This window comes from Sorex fumeus, unplaced genomic scaffold (assembly GCF_029834395.1).
Source record: "Sorex fumeus unplaced genomic scaffold, SorFum_2.1 ptg000131l, whole genome shotgun sequence".
Lineage (NCBI taxonomy): Eukaryota > Metazoa > Chordata > Mammalia > Eulipotyphla > Soricidae > Sorex > Sorex fumeus.
This window is the reverse complement of record NW_026606188.1, coordinates 24,609,633-24,629,751: the sequence shown is the minus strand read 5'-3', so window position 1 is coordinate 24,629,751 and position 20,119 is coordinate 24,609,633. Positions and strand designations below refer to the sequence as shown.

The window sequence follows — 20,119 nt, the reverse complement described above, 5'->3', positions numbered from 1 at the left end:
TCAACCCCTGGCACCACCAAAAATAGAAAATACCATGAAGCCAGAGGGAGTCACTAGGGTTGAGTGTAGAGAGACAAGATCCAGAGACCTGGATGTGTGACTGGGAGGTGAGTAATGAGTCATGGAGAAAGCCGAAGTCCCTGGTAACCTTGAAGGGCATCAGTGGAGTGGTGAGGGCCCGCCCGTGTCTGGAGCAGGTGTGGGAAAACGGCAAAGACGTCGGATATGTGAAGCAGGCAAATCTGTTGGATGGTAAAACATACTTGGGTGCTAATGGAGGAGGACCCAGGGAAAAGGAAGACTTGAGTGGGTATGGGATGGAACCTCAGTTTCCAAGTAAAGAGACTGACAGCAGATGGATGTAGACACACATTAGGTCACCAAAAACTAAAGTTTTCCATAATGAGGCTTTAAGCAAAGTATTATGAAGTGGAAGAGCCAAATGGTCTCTTCTGGAAGAGCTGAAATGCAGGAGGGAGAAATCTGAACTAAGGCTGCGGGGGAAATTCTCGTTGAGCTCAGTGGGGAGGACTTTCATGAGCAGGAAAAGCAAGTGCAGGAAACAAATGAGATTGGGTTAGGTTCATAATGTTATTACTCCCCATGGAGTCCCCAGTCTTCAAGTCCTGCCTTTGAGATCTCTGAGGCCAGTGATCATGCGCATTTCCAGCAAAAGTTCATTTAGGAGGAAACTAATCTTAAAACACGGCACCACCGACCTTCCAAAGATCCAGGAGGCCACCAGCACATCCCTTTTCTCCAATGCTTTATTTTGGTTTCGGTCACTCTTGCTCAGGAGTCAATCCAGAAAGGGCTGGGACTCAAACCTGGGTCAGCTGTGTGCGAGACAAGCACCCTACCCCAGACCCTGTGGATGGGGTGCTGTTGCCTCTCTCCAGCCCTCTGGCACATGCCCGCTTGCCCATCATGGGGAGATGAGAGGCCTCCTTCGACCTTCTTTGTCCTCACAAGTGTGATTCCAGCTAAGTGCTTGGGGCACCACAAGATGAAGGAGACCTTTCCTCTTGGAGAAGTAGATCGTGGGTCCCTGCCTGCCTGCCTTGCCCGGAGCACATGCATCAAAGGGAGCAGTTGGAGAAATTTGATCCCAGCTCACTCAACAGGGGCCTGAAGCCAAGACCAGAAGCTTTGGAATTCTTTGGACTTTTTCAAGTCACCAGTGGAGTCCCACATCCCTTGTTTGGGGGGCATATAAATGGACACATCTGGACAGATGTGTGGAACCTATGAGGAGGGCGTCCAGCAGCTGCTTACGTCACTGTGGTCCACTGCATCCTCTGAGCAAGAGCAAGCATCCTTCCCCACCCAGAGCCTCTGTGGTGCTGGTAGCCCGACCCAGCACTCAGCACCCGACCTAGCAGATGCAGCCTCGGGCCCTCTGCTGGGTTTGCAGGGAGTCCAGCGGCTGCACTTTCCCCGTTGAAAGAATCTCTGGATTTTAACTTTTTCTTTTTAGAAGACAGCCTATCCCTGATACCCTCCTCTGCCCACCCTTTGCTGTACAAATGGCTCTGGCATGCTACATGGCGGTAACTCGGTCTTGGGGACACAATGCCTGGAGCCTGGCCAGGGAAGGTGCTGGACACCCACTCTCCACTTCCTTCCCCACTGGCCCGCCCTGCCCTGCTGCAATCCATAATCACAATGCAGGAAGGGGAGGCTGGCGGGGGCTGGGGGGCATGTCTCTAGCAACAGGTTTGCCAAAGCTTGAGTGTCAGGGAGGCCAGGCAAGTGGGTGCTGCTGTCCTGAAGGACAAGGAGAGGAGCGGGGCCGGGAAGACTTGTGAAAATGGCAGAAACACGCTGGGGTGAAAGTGCAGTTCTCCAGGGTGGAAACTGAAGAGAAGCTGCTATGACCCTCTGCACTCTGGGCAGCCCAGTGGCCACAGGCCAGGAAAGGGGGCTTAAAAATTGGGGGATGGGCTGGAAGGATAGCCATGCAGAGCTTAGGTGAGAAGCAAATCAACAGCTGGGACAGGGTCAGGTTTGGGGGTGCAACCAGCCTCACTCGGGGCTGCTGTCCCTTTATTCTGGGACAGGCTGAAGAGTAGAAGGCAGTGGGTGCTCTGAAGGCAGGAAGGCCATGACTGGACCTAATGTCAAGCTTTGCCCTGAACTGGAGGGCCCAGTGGGAGGCAGAGCTCTTCAAGAGATGCAGTGAGTGGGGCTATGAGGCTTCCTAGGAACAGCCTTGCCCCAGGCACCAGAGCTCCTAGGTAAGAGAGAGAAGGCCTCTGGAGAGCCCAAGGAGAAGGCCTGTAAGCTGCAGAAGGAGGGCTGGAGAGGAGAGTATGAACGCAACTTGCCCGAGTGCCACCAGAAGTGACCCCTGAGCACAGAGCCAGGAGATTGTCCCCAATCAAAATAAACTGCAGAGGGGATGGTGAGGAAGAGGCACCCCTGGGAAGCAGGAAGATGAGAACCCAGAAAAAGAACAGATGCAAAGTTGTAAAGCGTTTAAAAATAAATAATTGGGGTGGAGGTAACTCATCATCCCTGAAGGTGCAGTCAGGTAGATGAGAATCTCCCAGAGGGAGTGATCAGGCAGGGAGAGCCGGGGAGTAAGCATGGGAAGTACCGGGCCCCTGAGGCGTGATCATCCACCTCCTCCCAGTCCTCCCTCCCCTCCCCCCCCACCCCCGCAGCTGTGGGCTCAGGTCAGCCAGGAGGGGCAGGGGACCAGCCAGTGCAGTCAAGTGCAGGGAGCAGCAGCAAGGAAGCCAGCCCAGTCCCTGGGTGTGTGTGTGGGGTGGGGGTGGGGGGGGGGGGCGGGGGGCTGCTGTGCCCAGAGAGCCTTCCTCCCTGGCAGTTGGGAGAAATAGGAGAAATAAAGGTGTCATGAGGGTACCGGGGTGAGGGGTGGGGGGGGGGGGGGTCAGTGCTCCAGGGTGCGGCTAGAGTGGGGGCAACTCTGACTCCTGTCCTACTGTTGCAGGCACCCTGCAGGGCCGCCAGTGGGGCATGATTCGATGGCCAGACAGAGCCAGCCTTTCTGTTCCCTCTGCCCAGAGTCCTTCCAGTGGGTAGAAAGGCACACATGAGCTGAAGGTCGACCTGGGGGCAGTGCGTGAAGCAATGTCCAGCCTGCCCTGTTCCTCACAGGCCTTGTGGACCAGCAACACAAAAATATACTGTCCAAGGGCCAGAGAGATAGTGCAGGGGTAGGGGGTTGCCTTGCACACGGACCCCCAGGTCCCATCCCCAGCACACATTCACTTCCCTGAGCACAGTGAATAAATAATAAAGGACTTTCCTTAGAAACAGCCCTGCCCACTGGTGGAGGGATGGGCACTTAATCATTGTATAACTGAAACCCAAGTACAAAAATTTGTAAGTCTATAACTGTACCTCATGGTGTTTCACTAATAAAAAAAAAAAGAAAAGGAAAAAAAATGTTCTAACCAAAAGTCAAAAAAAAAAAAAAACACCCTGAAATCAGGGGTGGGCACCCTTGCCCCTACTGGGCCTGGTTGGACAGTAGCACTATAGCACTGTCCTCTTGTTCATCGATTTGCTCAAGCGGGCACCAGTAACATCTCCATTGTGAGACTTGTTACTGTTTTTAACATATTAATACACCACGGAGAGCTTGCCAGGCTCTGCAGTGTGGGCGGGATACACTTGGTAGCTTGCCGGACTGTCGGAGGGATGAAGGAATCGAACCTTGGTCAGCCGTGTGCAAGGCAAATGCCCTATCCGCTGAGCTATCACTCCAAACAAACAGAAGTACTGTGTTTTTAAGGCTGACTCACTCTGATGTGGGAGTTATAGGGGTCCCAGAACTTGGGGTGAGCATCCAGAGTTGGGAAGTTGTGATTGAGAGACACACCTGGCCTGAAGGAGGGATCCAGGAAGAGGGGCAGGAACAAAGTCCAGTTCTGATGGGACCTGCTCTGCAGGGTGGGTTGGAGGAGCAGAAGCAGACAAGAGAATATCTGCGTTCTGGGCCACAGCTCTGGGGGGACCCCAGGCCCCGGGGCACAAACCTGAGTCCCGAGAAGCCCAAAGAAGCCTTTGAGAACCAGAATCTTCTCCCGACTCCAGCTATCTCTCCCATATGCATCAGGAATGGCAGGCCCCCAAGGGCTGGCTGGGTGTGGGGGCGGTGAGGAGCTGCATGACTGGAGTGTGTCCTGAGTCAGGGTGTCATTCTTGGGTCCTGCACCCACTGCTGCCTCCCCGAGCCTGACACACACAATCATCCCCAAAGGCCTGCGACTGGCGAGGCCTAACTGCCGGTGTTTCTCCTAAAACAGCTGGTTGGCGGGTCCAAGGAGAGGGGACAGCCAGGGATGTAGGAGCCAGACAGCCCCGCCCTGACTCAAACCCCTGTTCTTTGTTTTCATTCTAAGGGGATTTGGACCACACTCGGCAGTGGTCAAGTCTTACTCCTAGCTCTGCATTGTGATCTCCTGGTGGTGCTCAGGGACAATTTGGGGTACCAGGGATCGAAGTCAGCCACATGCAAGTGCCCTACCCACTGTTCTAACTCTCCAGTCCAAACCCATTTCCAGGTGACCAGAAATGAGCAGCTTCTGTGATCCATAAAAATCTCCACTGGCTTCTCAAAAAGATGATCATTCTGCATCACTCTGATGAAAAAATAAAATAAAATAAAATAAAAACCTCAAACTTACTGCACACGCAATCTGGCAAATAGCAAAAAAAAGGGAAAAAATGCAAAGCTCTTGGGGCCAGGAGAGTAGAGCTGGTCAGGATCTTTCCTCACACGAGGCTGAGTGAGTCCTGGGCACATCTGGTCCTCCAAGCCCCGCCAGGAGTGATCCCTAACCCCAAAACCAAACCAAAAAACCTCTTTCCTTATGCTTTCTGCTACCCAAACTCAACATCTTGGTGTGATGTGGGGGGTGTTTGAGAGGCCCCTAGCCAAAGGCTCCTTATCCTGCTCTAGGCCAGGCTCCCCACCCCAGCACAGGACAGAGGGGCAGGGCTGCAGGCCAAGGGCTCCTGCTTTTCTCCCAATTTGCTCTTCACCCTTGGGGCAGGAAGGCCTTGTGCCTCTAATTGCAGCTGTCACACCCTGTTGGGCAGGGGAGGGTGTGGGCGGGCACAGGGAGGGAGTGTCAGTGGGCTGCGGGAACAGGGACCCACATTGTCTCTCCAGCATGGTGGGCGGTCCTGCAGCTCCCAGGCTGGGCTGGGCCGAGTGCCCAAGGAGGGTGCAGACAAGGCAGCCGCTCAGCCCTGGTCCTTCCCTCTGGGGGTGTGGGGGGGCTGGAAGATGAGGCCACTGGCAGTGCCAGCTGATGAAATAGAAAGGGACTTGAGGGGGCCATGTGATAGTACTGCAGGGAGGGCATTTGCCTTGCACATGGCAGAGCCCACCTGGAGTGACCCCTGAGAGCAGAGTAAGCCTTAGCACTGCCCAGTGTGGCCCCAAAAAGCAACAACAAAAAATATTTTTTGGAGAGGCTTTCCTAGCGGGCCGCTCCTGGGAGAAGTCACTGTCACCAGGGTAGAGGTTTCAGGCCCAGGCTGAGGTGCCAAACTGAGGGGAGGAGGGTGTGATTGTAGGACCCACACCTACACACCCACCCCCATCAGCCTGGTGCAGGATGTCACCCCAGCCCTGCGGCTCATACTGGCCTCGGAGTTCTCTGCCCCTCAAACAGTGGCCTGGAATGATTTCTGCCTGTGGTGGTGTTAAACCAGCACTTTCTCCTCTCAGTCAGCCACTCGGCAGTTTCTCAGATGCAGCAGAAAGGGCTGGGGCAGGCCCTGGCCTCTCCAGTGCAGAGGTTCCAGATGTCTGTGCCCGCATCAGAGCCTGGCCAGGAAGTTCAGTGGTTAAGCCGGGAACACTGGAGACAAGCTCTTTATTGGGGGCCCAAGGTCTGGTGCCTCCAGATTGTACAGAAGGTTCATCTGAGGTCTTAGGGGATAGTGCAAGAACATTAGGGTGTCTCCTGGTCTCTCCCCCATTCCTCTCCATAGCAGTGCACACTCAGTATGCATGCGCTCTCTCTCTCTCTCTCTCTCTCTCTCTCTCTCTCTCTCTCTCTCTCTCTGTCTCTCTCTCCCCTCACAGAGCACTGTCCCAGTGCTCTATACACCCCTATTGCTTCTCCCTCCTTTCTAAAAGAAAGGAACAGAGTTTGGCTTTCAAAAGCCATATCACCTGCCCTCCCCTGGGGTCCAGTATGGGGTTTTGCGGGGGCGGGTGGGGAGATGAGTCAGTGTTGAGTCTTTGGGATTCAGACCCAAACTGCAGTGTTGATATCAAAGCCCGAGGGTGAGGGCCGCAGGGCCTGGGGGCAGCTGCTGGGGTGCGTCTCCCCTCGTCTGGACCCTGCGTGGCTGAGGAACGGGAACTGTCCGCAGCCCTTGGTGCGGCTCCACTTCCCAGCCTTGTGAGCGCGGCCGGGATGGGGTTTGGGGGCCGTGGGGGTCGCCCAGCCAGGCTTCTCCTTCAGCAGCCGGTCCCGGTCGGGCCGCACACTGCGCAGGAACTTGCGGAAGATGTTTGCGGTGAGAGCAAAGCGGCGGCCCAGTTCCCAGGACGGGCCCCTCGGTGCTCTGGGCTGGCCCTCCTGCCCAGTCTCTCCCTGCTCGCCACCCTTCTCCATTTCCGGCAAGTCCAGCCAGTTGCCCACCAAGTCGGCAAAAGCGTTGTCCCCTAACACCAGAGGCTGGCGGTTCCGGCCACGGGACATCAGCGTGGATGGCCAGTCGTGCGCCTTGTCCAGCTCTGGGCCTGGTGGTGTCCACTCACGGGGCTCGGGCAGCAGGTCCTGATCGCTCCCACAGTCAGTCCTGCAGGGCGGGAACTCGGGGCCGTTGTCCTCAGAAGAATCACTGGAAGGGACACAGGCTGCAGGCCTGGTAGGTCCTCGGGGACCCTGGCGCCGCCGAGGGGGCTCGGACTGTGTCCGGGACCTTTCAGGAGAGCCTGCGCCAGGGCCCCCTCCAGAGATCTCCAGCTGTTCCAGAGCCGCCTGCAGCTGGAGAAGCTTCAGTTCCTGCAGCGCCCCCATCATGCAGTTCATCTGGTCCTGCAGACCGTCGCCCACCTCCTTCATGGACACCTGCAGGGGAGAAAACAAAGGTCATGAGCCATGGCCACGTGGGAAAGGACACTGGACTGACCCCCCTACACACACACACATGCACACACACAGGCACATGCGCACACAGATGCACACCCACATGCACACACACACACATGCACACACATGCATGCACGCACACAAACACGCACACACATGCACACTCATGCAAACACAGGCACATGTGCACACATGCACACGCACATGCACATATGCACACCCACACTTGCACACACATGCATGCATGCACACACAAACACGCACACACGCGCACATATACATGCACACACACGCAGATGCACACACATACGTACACACACACAAGCAGCCCGGGGTGACCCCACCCCCACTGAGCAGCCTGGGCTAGTGCAGGGAGGACTGGGCGTTGGGGGCTTGAGTCCCCAAGGGCCCGCAGACACTCGGAGCCAGTGTCTCCTGCCACTTCCACCCAGGGCTTCCTTCCCAAGTTTCCTTCCTGTGTCCCACCCACCATGTCCTAAGGCTTGACCCTCTGTGTATGTGATGTTCACCTGTGGCCTCCTTGGAACATCCCATGGCCCCCAGAGGGTTGTGCTGGCCCTGGGTGAGAAGCGCTGCCCAAGTGCGTCTGTGCAGTGCCTGCCCAGGTCGCCCCTTTAATCTCCCCTCCCACAGAGTTGGGCCTGGACAAGCAAGTTTCCATTGGACAGAAACAGGCACTCAGGCTAGTGGCTCACAATGACATGGCAGGGAGGAGGGGCTTAGGCTGCCTGCAGGGACATGGCTGCCGTGGCCGCCCCTTCCCCACCTCACACCCGTGCCTCTTCCCAAGCCTCTCTGGGCAACCTTGGTGTCAGGGCAACAATGACAGTGATCACTGGAGACATTTACTAAGTGCCAAGTGCTGTAGGCACCTCATGTCATTGCATCTTCGGGTAACTCAGAGTTGCTGTTCTCCTTCCCACAGATGAGTGCATCCCACAAATGAGGCAAAGTTAAGTGGTGCTCACGGTCACAGTGCTCAGGCTGGCAGTGGAGTGGCGCTAGCCAGAGCTGCTCAGTCCACTGCAGGGAGGTGGAGAACTCCTTTCCCTGAGCAGGAGGAAGGGGAGACTCCCAGTTCTTGATCTGGGGTGCCGTGCACACTTGGTTGGCCAGGAGGGAGGCCAGCCCTGTGCTCCATCCAAACACCTGTGCTCCCCTCTTGGCTCCGGGGCCCTTCCTGCCTCCTCAGCCCTGGCCAAGAGTGGGGACACTGGTGCGGGGCAGGGGGGTCCCCTGCTTCTTTGTGGACATCTATGACCGAGTTCAGGTGCCAGCTGGAAGGGCTGAGTGACTTGGGTGAGGGCCGAGCTTGGGGACAGGAGGGGATGCTAGGACTGATAACATTCAGGAGGTTCCATTCCCGCCCGAGCTGCCTTGGCCCGGCCAGCTCCCCTCCAGATCTGCTCACGTTACGCCAGCAGCCTTCCTGTGTGCATGCGGGGACCATCTGTTCCCTAAGCCCCCCAGAGCCCCACCAAGATCATCTTACTCCCAGCCTCGTACCAATGCACTGAGCTAAGCCCGCGGGCTGTGTTTGGGAGCATGGGGGCTGGGGGGCAGAGGGGCTCCCCTGGGCCTCCGGGGCAGCTGGCCCTTTCAGGCCTGGGTTTCACCCCAACTAGGTCAGGCTCTGCCGTGCCTGCAGCATTTATAGGCAGGAGGTACACGGTGCCCACCTGCGCCCCTTCCCTGGGGCAGGAGGAGGGGCTTAGGGAGATACATGCCTTGTCAGCGCAGGAAACAGCTAAATGGTCATGCGTGCTGGGGGCCCAGGCACGCAATCTCTGCCTCCTCTTTCCTGAGCTTTCCTAAGCTTGGCCCAGCCTTTTAGGGGCAGCTCAGCTGAGTCTCCCCAGTTCCGCCCCCCCCCCCCCCCAGCACACAGCTTCCCCCAACTCCCCTAGGTGCCCCAGCCCCCACAGCCTGCCCCTAGCCTTGAACTTCAGGGCAATTTTTACTAATCCCTCCCAACTGCCCCAAGGGGATGGGCCTTCCCGTCTCTAAGTCTTTTCTGCCTATATTAGTTTTCCCAAAACACATGCAAATGCACACACATGCATAAGCACACAGACACATACGTATACACATAGGCCCATGCACACAAATGCACACACGTGCACACACGCCCCATCTGTCCCTCCCACCTGACACCCCAGGGGCCTTGCCTCCCCATGAGACTCCGACATCCAGGTCCAGATGCTACTCCCCTGCAGGGACCCATCACAGCCCATCAGAACCGCTCCTGTTCCCCTCCCTGCTTCTCCCCTACAGCTGCTGCTCCACAGGAAAAGCAGTTTTGGAGTACCCAAACTCTGGACTCCATACTCTGCATCCTCCCAGAACCTAGCAGCACCTGCACCGCCCACCCCGACAGCAGAGATGGAGCACATCAGCCCTCCGGGCAGCCAGCGTCCTCCTGCCAGGGTGCAGCGCCAGGGCAGTCCCCGAGGGCCCCTCTGCTGAGTCTGAACCCGCCCGGCTGAGATGTGGGAGGAATGAAGTGACCCCATTCAGTCTCTGCCGCTCTGGAAAGCACCCTGAAGAAATAACACTGACAGTCTGTGCCATTTTCCAGGGAGAATGAGGGGTGGGTGGGGATGAGTGCAGGGCTATGGAGACGGCTCCAAGGCCTGTATAAGGCAGACTGTGAGTGGGAAGTCAGCATGTTCGTCAGCTCTCCCTGCCTCCACGGGGCAGGAGTCCCTAGGTCAGGTCCCCCAGAGCTTGCACAGCACCCCTTTCTCCATGACTATGGCACACACAGCCAAAGGACCTGGGCATGCGTCATATCTGACAGGGAACAACGTGTCTCCTGGGTCCTTTCCAGCCTTTCTGCTCTCGAGGAGGCTGCCCCATTGCCCAGGGCTCCAGACTGAGGGACAAGACGGAAGGAAGCCTGAGTGTGGGAACTGGGGGCGCCCGAGCCTCCACTGGGTCTAGACAGGACGAGAGCCAGCGGGACAGCTGTTCCCACCCCAGGGGGGTGATGTCACCCCAAGGCAAGAGCCAGAGGCCAGGGGGCCTGCGTTCCAGAGCGTGGGAGCTTCTCCGATCCCAGAGGGGATCCAGTAGCAACAACCCTATGCTAGCGGTGATGACCATGAGTCTCCAGGCCTTAGGGGTCCTTTCTGGATCCCCAGTACCCCAGAGCTTGGGACAGGGACCTGAGCCACCCAGCTCGTCCACAGGAGGCGGCAGAGAAGTCAAAAGAAGGTCTAATTTGTATGCAAGTGGATCTAAAGGCCCTCTTTGCCCGCCTCTTCTGTGTCTGTCTGTATGTTCTGTCTGCGTGTCTGTCTGTCTGTCTGTCTGTCTCTCTCTCTCTCTCTCTCTCTCTCTCTCACACACACACACACACACACACACACACACACACACACACACACACAGAGCCTGCTCCATCATCACACATCACACTCTTGCTAAGCATATTCCAGGGAGGTTGTCCGGCCATGAAAGATCTCACAATTCTCCTTTGCTCCATCCTCCCTCCAGGCCAGCTCCCACCCCAAGGAGGGGGCCTACACTCAACAGTGCTTAGGGCTTACTCCTTGCTCTGAGCTCAGAGAGCCCTCCTGGTGATCTCAGGAGAGCCCTTAAGTGTTGGGGCGAAGCTGGGGTTGTCTGCACACAAGACCACCTTAATTCCTGGACTATCTCTCTAGGCCTCACCATCTTTGCGGCTTCCTTCACAGCATGCTCTGGGCCCTTCTTCTGCAGCTGACATCCAGCCTCTGGTTTCTTCCTTGGTTTGGGCGCCACCAGGCTCCCCTTGGTGTGAGCAGAACCTAGGCTAAGCCCCGGGTCCAAGCTAACTTGCACATGGAGCAGATTCACCAGCCCTCTCTGCTTCGGGTGTACCCGGCTAATGGTGGCTTTTCCCAGGGCCAGCGCTGCCCTTTCCTGTCCTTCCCCAGGGAACGGGAGACAAATGAAGGAATAGACCTGCCCCCCTTGTGTGTCCTCTGCCTCGTGCCCCTCACTCTCCTGAGCCTTCTTTAATAGCCAACACCCTGCCTACCTGGGTGGGTCCTCAGTGCTCACTGAAGCAAATATCCCCACACAGAGACTTTCTGGAAATGAATACCATTTCTCACAGACAGATGGCCGCAAGAGTGATCGTTGCTAGAATTATAATTTATGCAGACCGTGTCAGTGCCAGGGATCGAACTTCAAGTCTCACATATGTTCCACCACCAATTAACACCCCCAGTCCCTATATAATTAGTTTTAATTTATTTTGTTTGCTTTGGGGGCCACACCCAGTGGTACTCGGGGCTTACGCCATCTGGGTGCTGGGGGCTGGAATCCGTGTGAGTAGGGCCTGAGGACTTCACCCAGGCCCTCTGTCTCTGGCTTCCAAGATAATTTTTTTCAGCTGAGGATCATCTACATGACATCTTGAACATCACCAATGGAGACAGGGAGCCATAGTCTGAGGCTCTGAGGCGTGTCCATGGGCCCCAAGGTCGGCTCTTTCGGCCTCCTCATGGTCCCAGGCTCCTCTGCCTGGAGCTGTGTGGGAACTCAGGTTGCTGGCGGGGAGTGCGAGGGCGGGATTATCTGCACATGGGCAGAGACAGTGTGAAGCGTTGGAGGGAGGCCAAGGCGCAGTGCTCGTCATCTCTTCCACGGAAGGCGCCTCTTCACAGAATGCTCTGAAGAGGGAAGAGGGACTTCCTGTGCGGGGGGGGGAGGGGGCAGATGCCTCCGGGAAGTCCACCATCTGGACCTCCAGCCCGCTCCCCGGGGCGAAGTGGGGTCAGCTGGCCTGGACAGCATCCGCCCCCTTGGCTCCAGCTGGGTCCCCTGGGGTGTGGGAGGAGCAGGATGGGAAAGTGTGACCCCAGCATCCACAGCCCCCCTTAGGCCCCCTCCTCGGCCCCTGACTGGGTCCACAGCTGCGTCCCCTGCCAGCCACCGCGCCTCTCCCAACTCAGAGTGCTTTGACACCGGCTGCAGCTCTGCCCAGGGAGCTGGCATGGTGCCCTTGCCTTGCTGCCCACCCCCAGTCCTCACAAGACCAACACACAGTGCCTTTCAGCCCCTCTGGATCAAGAAGGGGGCTCTGGGCTGGAAATGGGAAAAGTCCTGCTATTTTTTTTTTTTTGGCCAAGTAGCCCATTCTCCAGCTGAGTGAATAGGGACCTTCACAGACCCCTGCTCTTGGCTGAAACTCAGAACGGGAAGGTCAAGGAGAAGCTGGGCCAAGAGTTGGCAGAGGGAGAAGAGTAAAGAAAGGAGCGTGAGACGGATGAACCCCTCTCTTTGCTAACCAGCTATGGGACCCTGGCACACAGCCTAAGAGAGGGCTCCAACTGTGCCCCTCCAGGAAGCTTCCCCTGAGTCTCATCAGCCTCTCTCCCTCGGGAAGTCTTAGCTCCTCTCCACTGCTGCCATCAGACTCCCCAGATGCCCAAGGACCCTCTAGGGGTTACCTTCCTGTTGGCCTTCAAGTACGCCTGACTCCCGTCACAACCCTTTCACCCACTCCCCTACATGCCAAGGCTGAAGCTCACTGCTCAGCTGCACACCAGAGACCAGCACGATGCTCAAAGTCCCCCCACAGACGACGCCCAGCTCCCAGCTTGGCTGCCCGCTGTCGCCCACAGAACACAGCCTCTGTTCCACAAATCTGCATCAAGCGAGTCTTCTGGCAGCCCCACTAGATGGTGACTAACATATTGGCATATGAGGTATCATCACTGATTTGCCATACTAAAATGTCGAACTTCCATTATTCTTATAAATGAGACAGGGGATTTCATACCTCCGCCAATAGGAAGTGGCAGATCTGTCTTGACAACAGTCACTGCATCTTCTGCATGTGTTCATTATCTAACTGGAAAGTGGGTTCAGTCCTATTCAAGCCCTTTTCTACTGCCCCAACTCCTCACTGCAGGTGATTCCTCTCTTCTCAGAGCTAAAGTTCCATCTCACCTGGCTCACGGCCTATTTCTGTGCTAGAGGTTTGCAGACATGTTCTGGCCAAGAGTTCCACAGTCAGCCTGGTTGGAGCTGAATCCTAGAGCTGCACCTTATCAGCTCTGTGGACCGGTTTGAGCTACGAAACCACCCCATCTCATTTATAAATGGGAATGATGGAAGTATAACACATCAGTGTGGCTTTCACCAATCAGTAACAATACATTATTTGCTTAACATATCAATCTATGCTAACATTGGGGCTGGAGAGATAATGAGGGGCTAAGGATTTGTCTTGCTTGTGGCTGATTCAATCCCAGGCACCCACATAAGGTCCCCTCAGCACCACCAGGAGTGATGCTCGAGCTCAGAGCCAAGAGTAAACCCCAAAGAACACCAGGTGTGGCCTAAATCCAAAAATAAAATAAATGGTAACATCAATAAATTCTTGCTAAATATTAATGCAAATGTTACCTTTCTTATATATTTTCTATCAAACTCAGTTCCCTGAAGGCAGGTCCTATGTCTATTTATATTTATAACCACAAGTATTAGTGTCCAGTAAAGTGCTTTACCTGTTATTTATTTACGTGGGGGCCACAGTTGGCGGTGCTCAGGGGCTACTCCCAGCTCTGTGCTTGGGGGGGGGTCACTCCCGGTGGTGCCTTAGGAAAGCAGGTGGCCCCAAGCTGAACCTTTACATGTAGTCAGCGCACCGAGCTTCAGCCCAGAAAGTGCTTTAAACATATCATGAACTCAATCAATGTGCCTTGTGCACAAGAACATGTGCACCCCAGGGCAATCCACCACTGCCCCCCCCCCAGGCTACCCTTTGCCTCCAGCTCATCAGGTACTGCACTGTGAGCTGACACGGTCTTCATGGTTTTTCATGGCAGTTTTCTCTTTGGGATTTTGTTGGTTGGCTTTAGTGCCACACTTGGCAATTCTCAGGGCTTATTCCTGGCTCTGCACTCAGGGCTGGCAGGGCTTGAGAGACCATACATGGTGCTGGGAGTCAAACACAGGTCAGTGGCATGCAAGCAAGCACCCTACCTGCTGTACTATCTCTCCAACCCCCCCAAAGGAGGTATTTCAACCCCATTCTTACAGATGAGAAAAATCAAGGCACAGACAGTTTACATCGCGGGTCAAGGACACACAGTTAGGATATGAGTTCCAGTTGTCCAGACCCCAAGTCCCAGGCTCTGTGCTCTCCCCACGGACCATACTACATGTCTGACTAGGCCAGAGCCATCTCCCCCAGCCCTGAAGATTGGGAGAAACTGCAATAGGAGATCCACACTGCTTGTCCTGCCTCGGGAAATTTGCTCTTTTGCCCCCAGTAGCTGGCAGTTGCTCCCATTTGATCTTCCCATCACCCTCTTTCTCCTTATTTGAACTTTCTGTCCTTTCCCTTCAAACATGGAACCTCCTGATCCTGGGCACTGCACAAGCTGCCTTTTGGGTCACCTGCCTGCTCAAAGGTAGTGTCCTCAACTGCTTTCTGGCCTGTCTCCCTGGTAACATTGTTTCCTTCCTTGTGGACCCCAGTCTTGTGCTGTGACTACCCCCTTCCACTTATGCAGTTTTCATCTGTCCCCAGTGGGAGCCCACAGGGACCACAGACCCTGGCTGGGACATAAGTTCCCCCAATCTGATAGAAGTCCCTCTGTGCTTTACTGCTTCAGGGGCAGTGAATTCCAGGAGGTGGCCCCTCTCCGTCACTGCCTCTTCCAGGAAGTCATCCCAGACTGGCTGTACTTGAGCCTTACTCCCTTCCTCCTATGCCTTAATGCTGCTCTCCTGGGGGAGCAAATGCCCTGTGAACATCTGACACCTGCTTCCTCAAGGGGCCCGAGTCTGCCCCGTTTGCTGGCAGCCCTCAGGGAGCAATGTGTGAGGAACAGCTGGTCCCAAGGTCTGGCATTGGACAGGCCTCCTTTCAGGCGGCTGGAGGGGGAGAGTGCTCCCTGCTGAGTGCTTGCAGCCCAGGCCTTGTCCTAATGAAGCAGCGTCAGCTGTTGTCACTCTCCTACTGCAGCTCACCCCAAAAAACCCATCCCTTCCTCTTCCAGGCGGCATACAAGTATCAGTTCTTGAGACATCAACTGAATGGAGCCAGAACCCTCAATCCCACTCGCCACCTCCCCACGGCTCACTTAATACGTCGCAAACTTTCTGCTTCAGGAAGTTGAGAAATTTGGCTACTTCAGGTGTCCTTCAAGGTCAAGAACCAGAAATGGGTACTGGATAAAAAAAAGTCACAACCATTGGCTCCAGGCATGGCTGCTCACCATCTGCAGCACATAGACTTTGGGGAGATGAGTGAATGCGGAACCTGATGGTACTCTGGGTGCCACACCACTGCCATTACACGCAAACTTGGGACACAGCCAGGTGACAAATGGGGGGCTCTCCTGGTGGCATGGCAGATCCTGCCTAGAATGAGGTGTGTCTGCAGTGTGGAAGCATCATAACCTTCTCCTTGTGGCAGGCGTGGCCCAACGCCTAGCAGACCTGGGGGATAAACAAGCCACACCTTCCCAGCCTGCCACAAAAGACACTGCCTTGGACCTAGGAAGTCCCTAGGGAAAGGCAGTTAAAAGGCTGAGCCCAGGGCAGCCTGGCTTTACTCTCTCCTTCGGTCCCATAAGGAAACTGAGGCCTGCAGGACCGAAGCATGAGGCTGAGGTGCCAGGGAGTGAAGGAGACTCTGGCTGTGCCTGTCATTCCCTTCTGTGTCACCGCTGGGCAGGCTGGCACCCAGGAGGGGTGGAGTCCCGAGGGGCTATGTGCGCTGCTCTCACATCTGAGTGTCATTCTGGGCCCCCAGCCAGGCCTTCCGCTTCCTCTCCAAGAGAGTCAAAGGCTGAAGCTGCTCAGACAAAGGGCCAAATGAGAGCTAATGGGGAGCTGGTGACTTCAGCCTTTCCCCTTCCTCCTCCCGGAGGAGGTCGGTCGGGGCTCCAGGCTTTGGTGAGAGGGGGCACACATCGAGGTGCGAACAGAGCTCAGCGGGGTGCAGATTCCTACTTGTTTTTTTCATGATCCTGGCACCCACAGACTCTCTCTTCTTCCCCTCACCACCTCCCACCTAGGGTGCTGTAAAAAATGCAAATCAGTAGGATTTTAAAATTCCAGCCCATGCCAGGAACACCCACAAACTCTGAATTAAGACAGATCCTGAGGTGGGTGGCTAGGCCCCCAGATTCCAAGCACAAAGAGAGGATTCTATGAGATTCTTGTCTTCGCGGGGGTTGAGGTCTTGGACATCAGGCATTCTGGGTGACCATTTCTTGTGCTGGGCACGAGCATGGGAAATGCCAGCACTCAGGGTGCAAGGGCTAACCAGCCATCCCACGCTGGCATGCAAAGCACATGAAAACTAGCAGGGAAGGGGGGGGGGGCGGGGGGCTGGGAGCCTGTCTCTGCCTCTCCCCTGAAAAACTCTCCTAGTGGCTTTTGGAGCAGAGGGTCACACAGGAAAAGGGGTTTCAGGAGGAAGGAGCAAAGAAAGAAGGGGCTGGTCAAGGAAGGCAACCTTGGAGTGGGGCAGGCAGGAAGCAGGTCAGGAAGGCTTGACCAAGAAGCATCCCCAAGAACCCCTGGCCCTCTGAATTCCCCCTTCCTGACCCCCTGTCCCCACTGCCCTGCCCCCCACAGCTGCTGAGACCTGCAGCAGCGGAAGGGTCTGGGTCTCAGATGTGAGAGGCACAGACCTCCGAGGAATCTAGTGAGCCCAGGGTACAGCTCTGCTCTTGTGAGCCTGACCCAGGGCGTCTCTAGTTCTGCAAAGCAAGAAGAGAGAGGCACGAGCAAAGTGATACTCTGACCAGGTCGCGCGCAGGGTACACCCCCCTGGAAGGGACTGAAGGACACACGAATGCGGGATGACAGAGACTGAACAGGGGAGTGCGGCCCGGTATCATCTCAGGGCTTCAGACAGAAGCCTTGAGCGGCACATGGGTGCGCACGTGGTCTTCCGGTTTTGTTTTTGTTTTTGTTTGTCCGGGGAGGAGCTGCCATGAAGTCAGAAGTGAGAGAGCCCAGGTTGTCTCCGCCCGAGCTCCCGCACGCACCCCTGCCCCAGCACGGCCGCACCCCTGCGCCCGCACCCCGGCTCCGCGCGCCCCCTCCTCACTCCCGAAGAGCCGACATCTGGCGGGGCCCCCGCCGCTCTCCCGCGCCGGCCCTCCCCCGCCGCTGCAGCTGCCAGCCCCCTCCCTGCTGGCAGACAAGCCCGGGCAGACGGCCGGCCAAGCCTGCCCCCGCAGCCGCGCCGGCTCTGCCAAGCCCGGCCGAGCCAGCTCCCCTCGGCGCGGGGTCCCGGCGGGGCCCGGCCCGCGCGCCCTCCCGCCAGCCCCGGCCACCGGCTGCTGCCCCGTCCCGTCCGCGGCTGTCCCGCCTCGGGGTCTGTGGCCCCCGGCAGGCCGGGCTGGCTCTGTGCTGTCCCGCTCCCTCAATCGCTGCGGTCCGACTCACTCTCAGCAGGCTTAGGTGCAAATTTGTTCGGGGGTCCCCTTCCCTCCAGCCGCGCCTTCTGCCCCGCCGGCCCACCTGCCCTCCTCCCGCCCGCCCCGTGCCCGGTCGTGCCCAGGTAACCCCTGCAGCCCCGACGCCCGCCCGGCGCCTACCAGCTCCTGTTTGAGGCGACGCAGGTAGCAGTCCATGTCCCCGCTCTCCCTCATGAGTGCGTATGCCGAGGTCGGCTCTGCCAGAGTCCTGGGGTGCGGAGGCAGCCCCCCTGAAAGAGCGCTCCGAGCTCCGCGCGTGCCGCCGCCGCCAACCGCACCTCTGCCGGGCCGCGGGGACTCAGCGCCGCTTCCCGGGCCCCGCGCCGTCCGGCAGGGGGCGGGGCGGAAGGCGGGCCCGCCAATGGGAAGCCAGAGGGGAGGCCTCCGGCCAATCGGAAGCGCGGACGCGCGCCCCGCTTGGCCTTAATCCCGGGCTACCGCGGCGGGTGTTTGCTCCCGGCGAGGCTGCGGGGCTGGTCCTGGGGACATCACGTACCCTGGTCGGCGCGGCGGAGGGTGCCGAGCTATCAGTGTCAGTGTCCCGCACCCCCCAACAAAGCACGTCGGTCTTAACGGAGAGATCACAGTGGGTGCGTGCTAGATAACAAGTCTCGGCAAGGCAGAGTGTCACCCGTTGTCAGCTGTTGCCAACTGTGATCCATAGCTTTTGAACGAGAAGTCTTCCAAAAAGTGGATTTGAGGGGAGCGTGCAGCGAAGACCTTACTCAAGTCAGTCACTGGTTGACACCGCGGCACCCTGGACGAGTCTGGGGATGCTCAATAGGGTGCTGCTCAGAAGAATAAACATGGGGCTGGAGGGGAGAAGGATGCTACAAAAACGGTTAGAAAAGTACACAGAAATGCACACACGCACACGATAATTCCAGAAATATTGTTTATGAGAACATAAAGTGTTAGTGGGGTAGGGAAACGTTCGGCCGGCTGGATGGGGAGTGGAGCAGCGGACTGGGCCTTTCTCTTCCCAGTACTCCGGGGACGTGGCCTCCCGACTCTCACTAGGGCCTTGGGCAAAAGGACTAGGTAAGATCGGGAAAGCTGGGGGAGGTGATGGGGACACTCAAACTCAGATTCAGTGCCACAAACCGTGTGTGCGCACCTGCAGCCAGAGTTGCCTTGCATAGGCTGAAACTGACCCTCCTGCGGCCCAGGACTCCTCCCTGCGCGCCGGCGCTGCTGGGGTCCTCCCGCTACTCCAACCCCACCCCCTCACTCCCCCTTCCCTTCGCCTGCAGGTCTCGGCCCCGCGCCACCCCGCCTAGCCCGCGGGGGACGGTGTTGTAGAGCCCCGGAGTAATTAGGACAATTAGCTTTGTGTGTTTCCAGGTAATTAACAGGGAAAGACTTGCCCCAGGCAGAACTTAGGTTCTCCGACTGGGACTGAACCGTAAAGACGCAAAAGACGACGCAAAGGGAGAATTTGAGCACAGCGGTCATTGCCATCGGCCATGCAAGCCGGCCAAGCTGGCCACTTCAACTTCCTGCTGAGAGGTGAAGCGGGAAGGAACCGTCCTCCACAGAGTTGAGACTGCCACGCGCAGTCCAGCAGGCTCCGTTTACGCTCAGACTTTCACCTTTTTTGTTGTTGGCCGACATCAGGCGGTGCTAAGAGAACACTCCTGGCTCGCTCCGGGGAAAAGGGGAAAATACGCGGTGAAAGGATCAAACCCTGGTCAGCACCGTGCAAGGTGCGCGCCTACCCGCTGTACTACCGCTCTGGTCCTTACTCCCGAGCTCTTGTTTATAGTGACATGGCTGGGTTTGGACCAGGATAGAGAGCAGCAGGTGGGTTCAAACCCGGTCCAAGTCTCTGCCTCTTTGGCCGCTGGCCGACGATACCAGGTGCCCCAGCTCCCTTAGCTTGCGGTTTTGCTTAGGTGAGAAAACCCTGCATCCGGGGCTGGGAATGGAGCCTCAAGTCTGCTCAGCTCAGGTGTTTATTTCCAAGCACTCCTGGAAGTTTGGGATTAGCTTTCCTTTGGCACTTGGGGTGGATGGGTCACCGCGGAGAATCTTTCCCTTGAGTTCCTCAGAGTCTTGTCAGGTCCAGCCCTCCTACCCCTCCCCCTTCCTTATAGTTCTGCCAAGATTCTCAAGGGGTCCCCTTCTGTTGGACCCCAGAAGTGTTCCGAATGGCACCTGCAGAACCAGTCCTGGAGTTGAATTCTCCGGCATTGGGCTAGACATGGTGATCTCACCAATGCCATGAAGTTCACTGGGATCTCACACATGGGACGTTCCCTCAACTCTCAGGGTTGTGTTTTGCTGGGTTAGTGCTCTGGCACCCTACAGTGAGCCTGAGGAGGGCACCCAGTGAGGCTTTTAGGGTCCCTTTAGAGCCTGGTGTCCCCCATCCCTGAGAGCTAGAGCACAGCCTGGAATGGTCTTAGTGGTTAGGAAGGTGGTTAGTGTCAAAATTGCTAGTGACAAAAGCTGATTTCTTGACCAGACTAGACTGCGTGGTTCTATCTCCTGGACCAGTGCATTTCATCCTTGTTCCCATTCTCCCTTTCCTGTGTTTTATTCCTGTGTCTTACTAGCTGACACCCG

At 56.9% G+C, this 20,119-nt stretch overlaps 1 protein-coding gene across 1 annotated transcript; it reads right to left on the bottom strand.

Annotated features, from left to right (window-relative positions):
- Nucleotides 1-5,841: 5,841 nt before the first annotated feature.
- Nucleotides 5,842-17,838, bottom strand: INKA2 (inka box actin regulator 2). The gene is made up of 2 exons (XM_056106564.1): nt 17,672-17,838; nt 5,842-7,067 (listed from the first exon to the last, which is right to left on the bottom strand). The coding sequence occupies exons 1-2, from the start codon at nt 17,723-17,725 to the stop codon at nt 6,237-6,239; spliced, it is 885 nt and encodes a 294-aa protein (XP_055962539.1). The 5' UTR covers nt 17,726-17,838; the 3' UTR covers nt 5,842-6,236.
- Nucleotides 17,839-20,119: the final 2,281 nt, after the last annotated feature.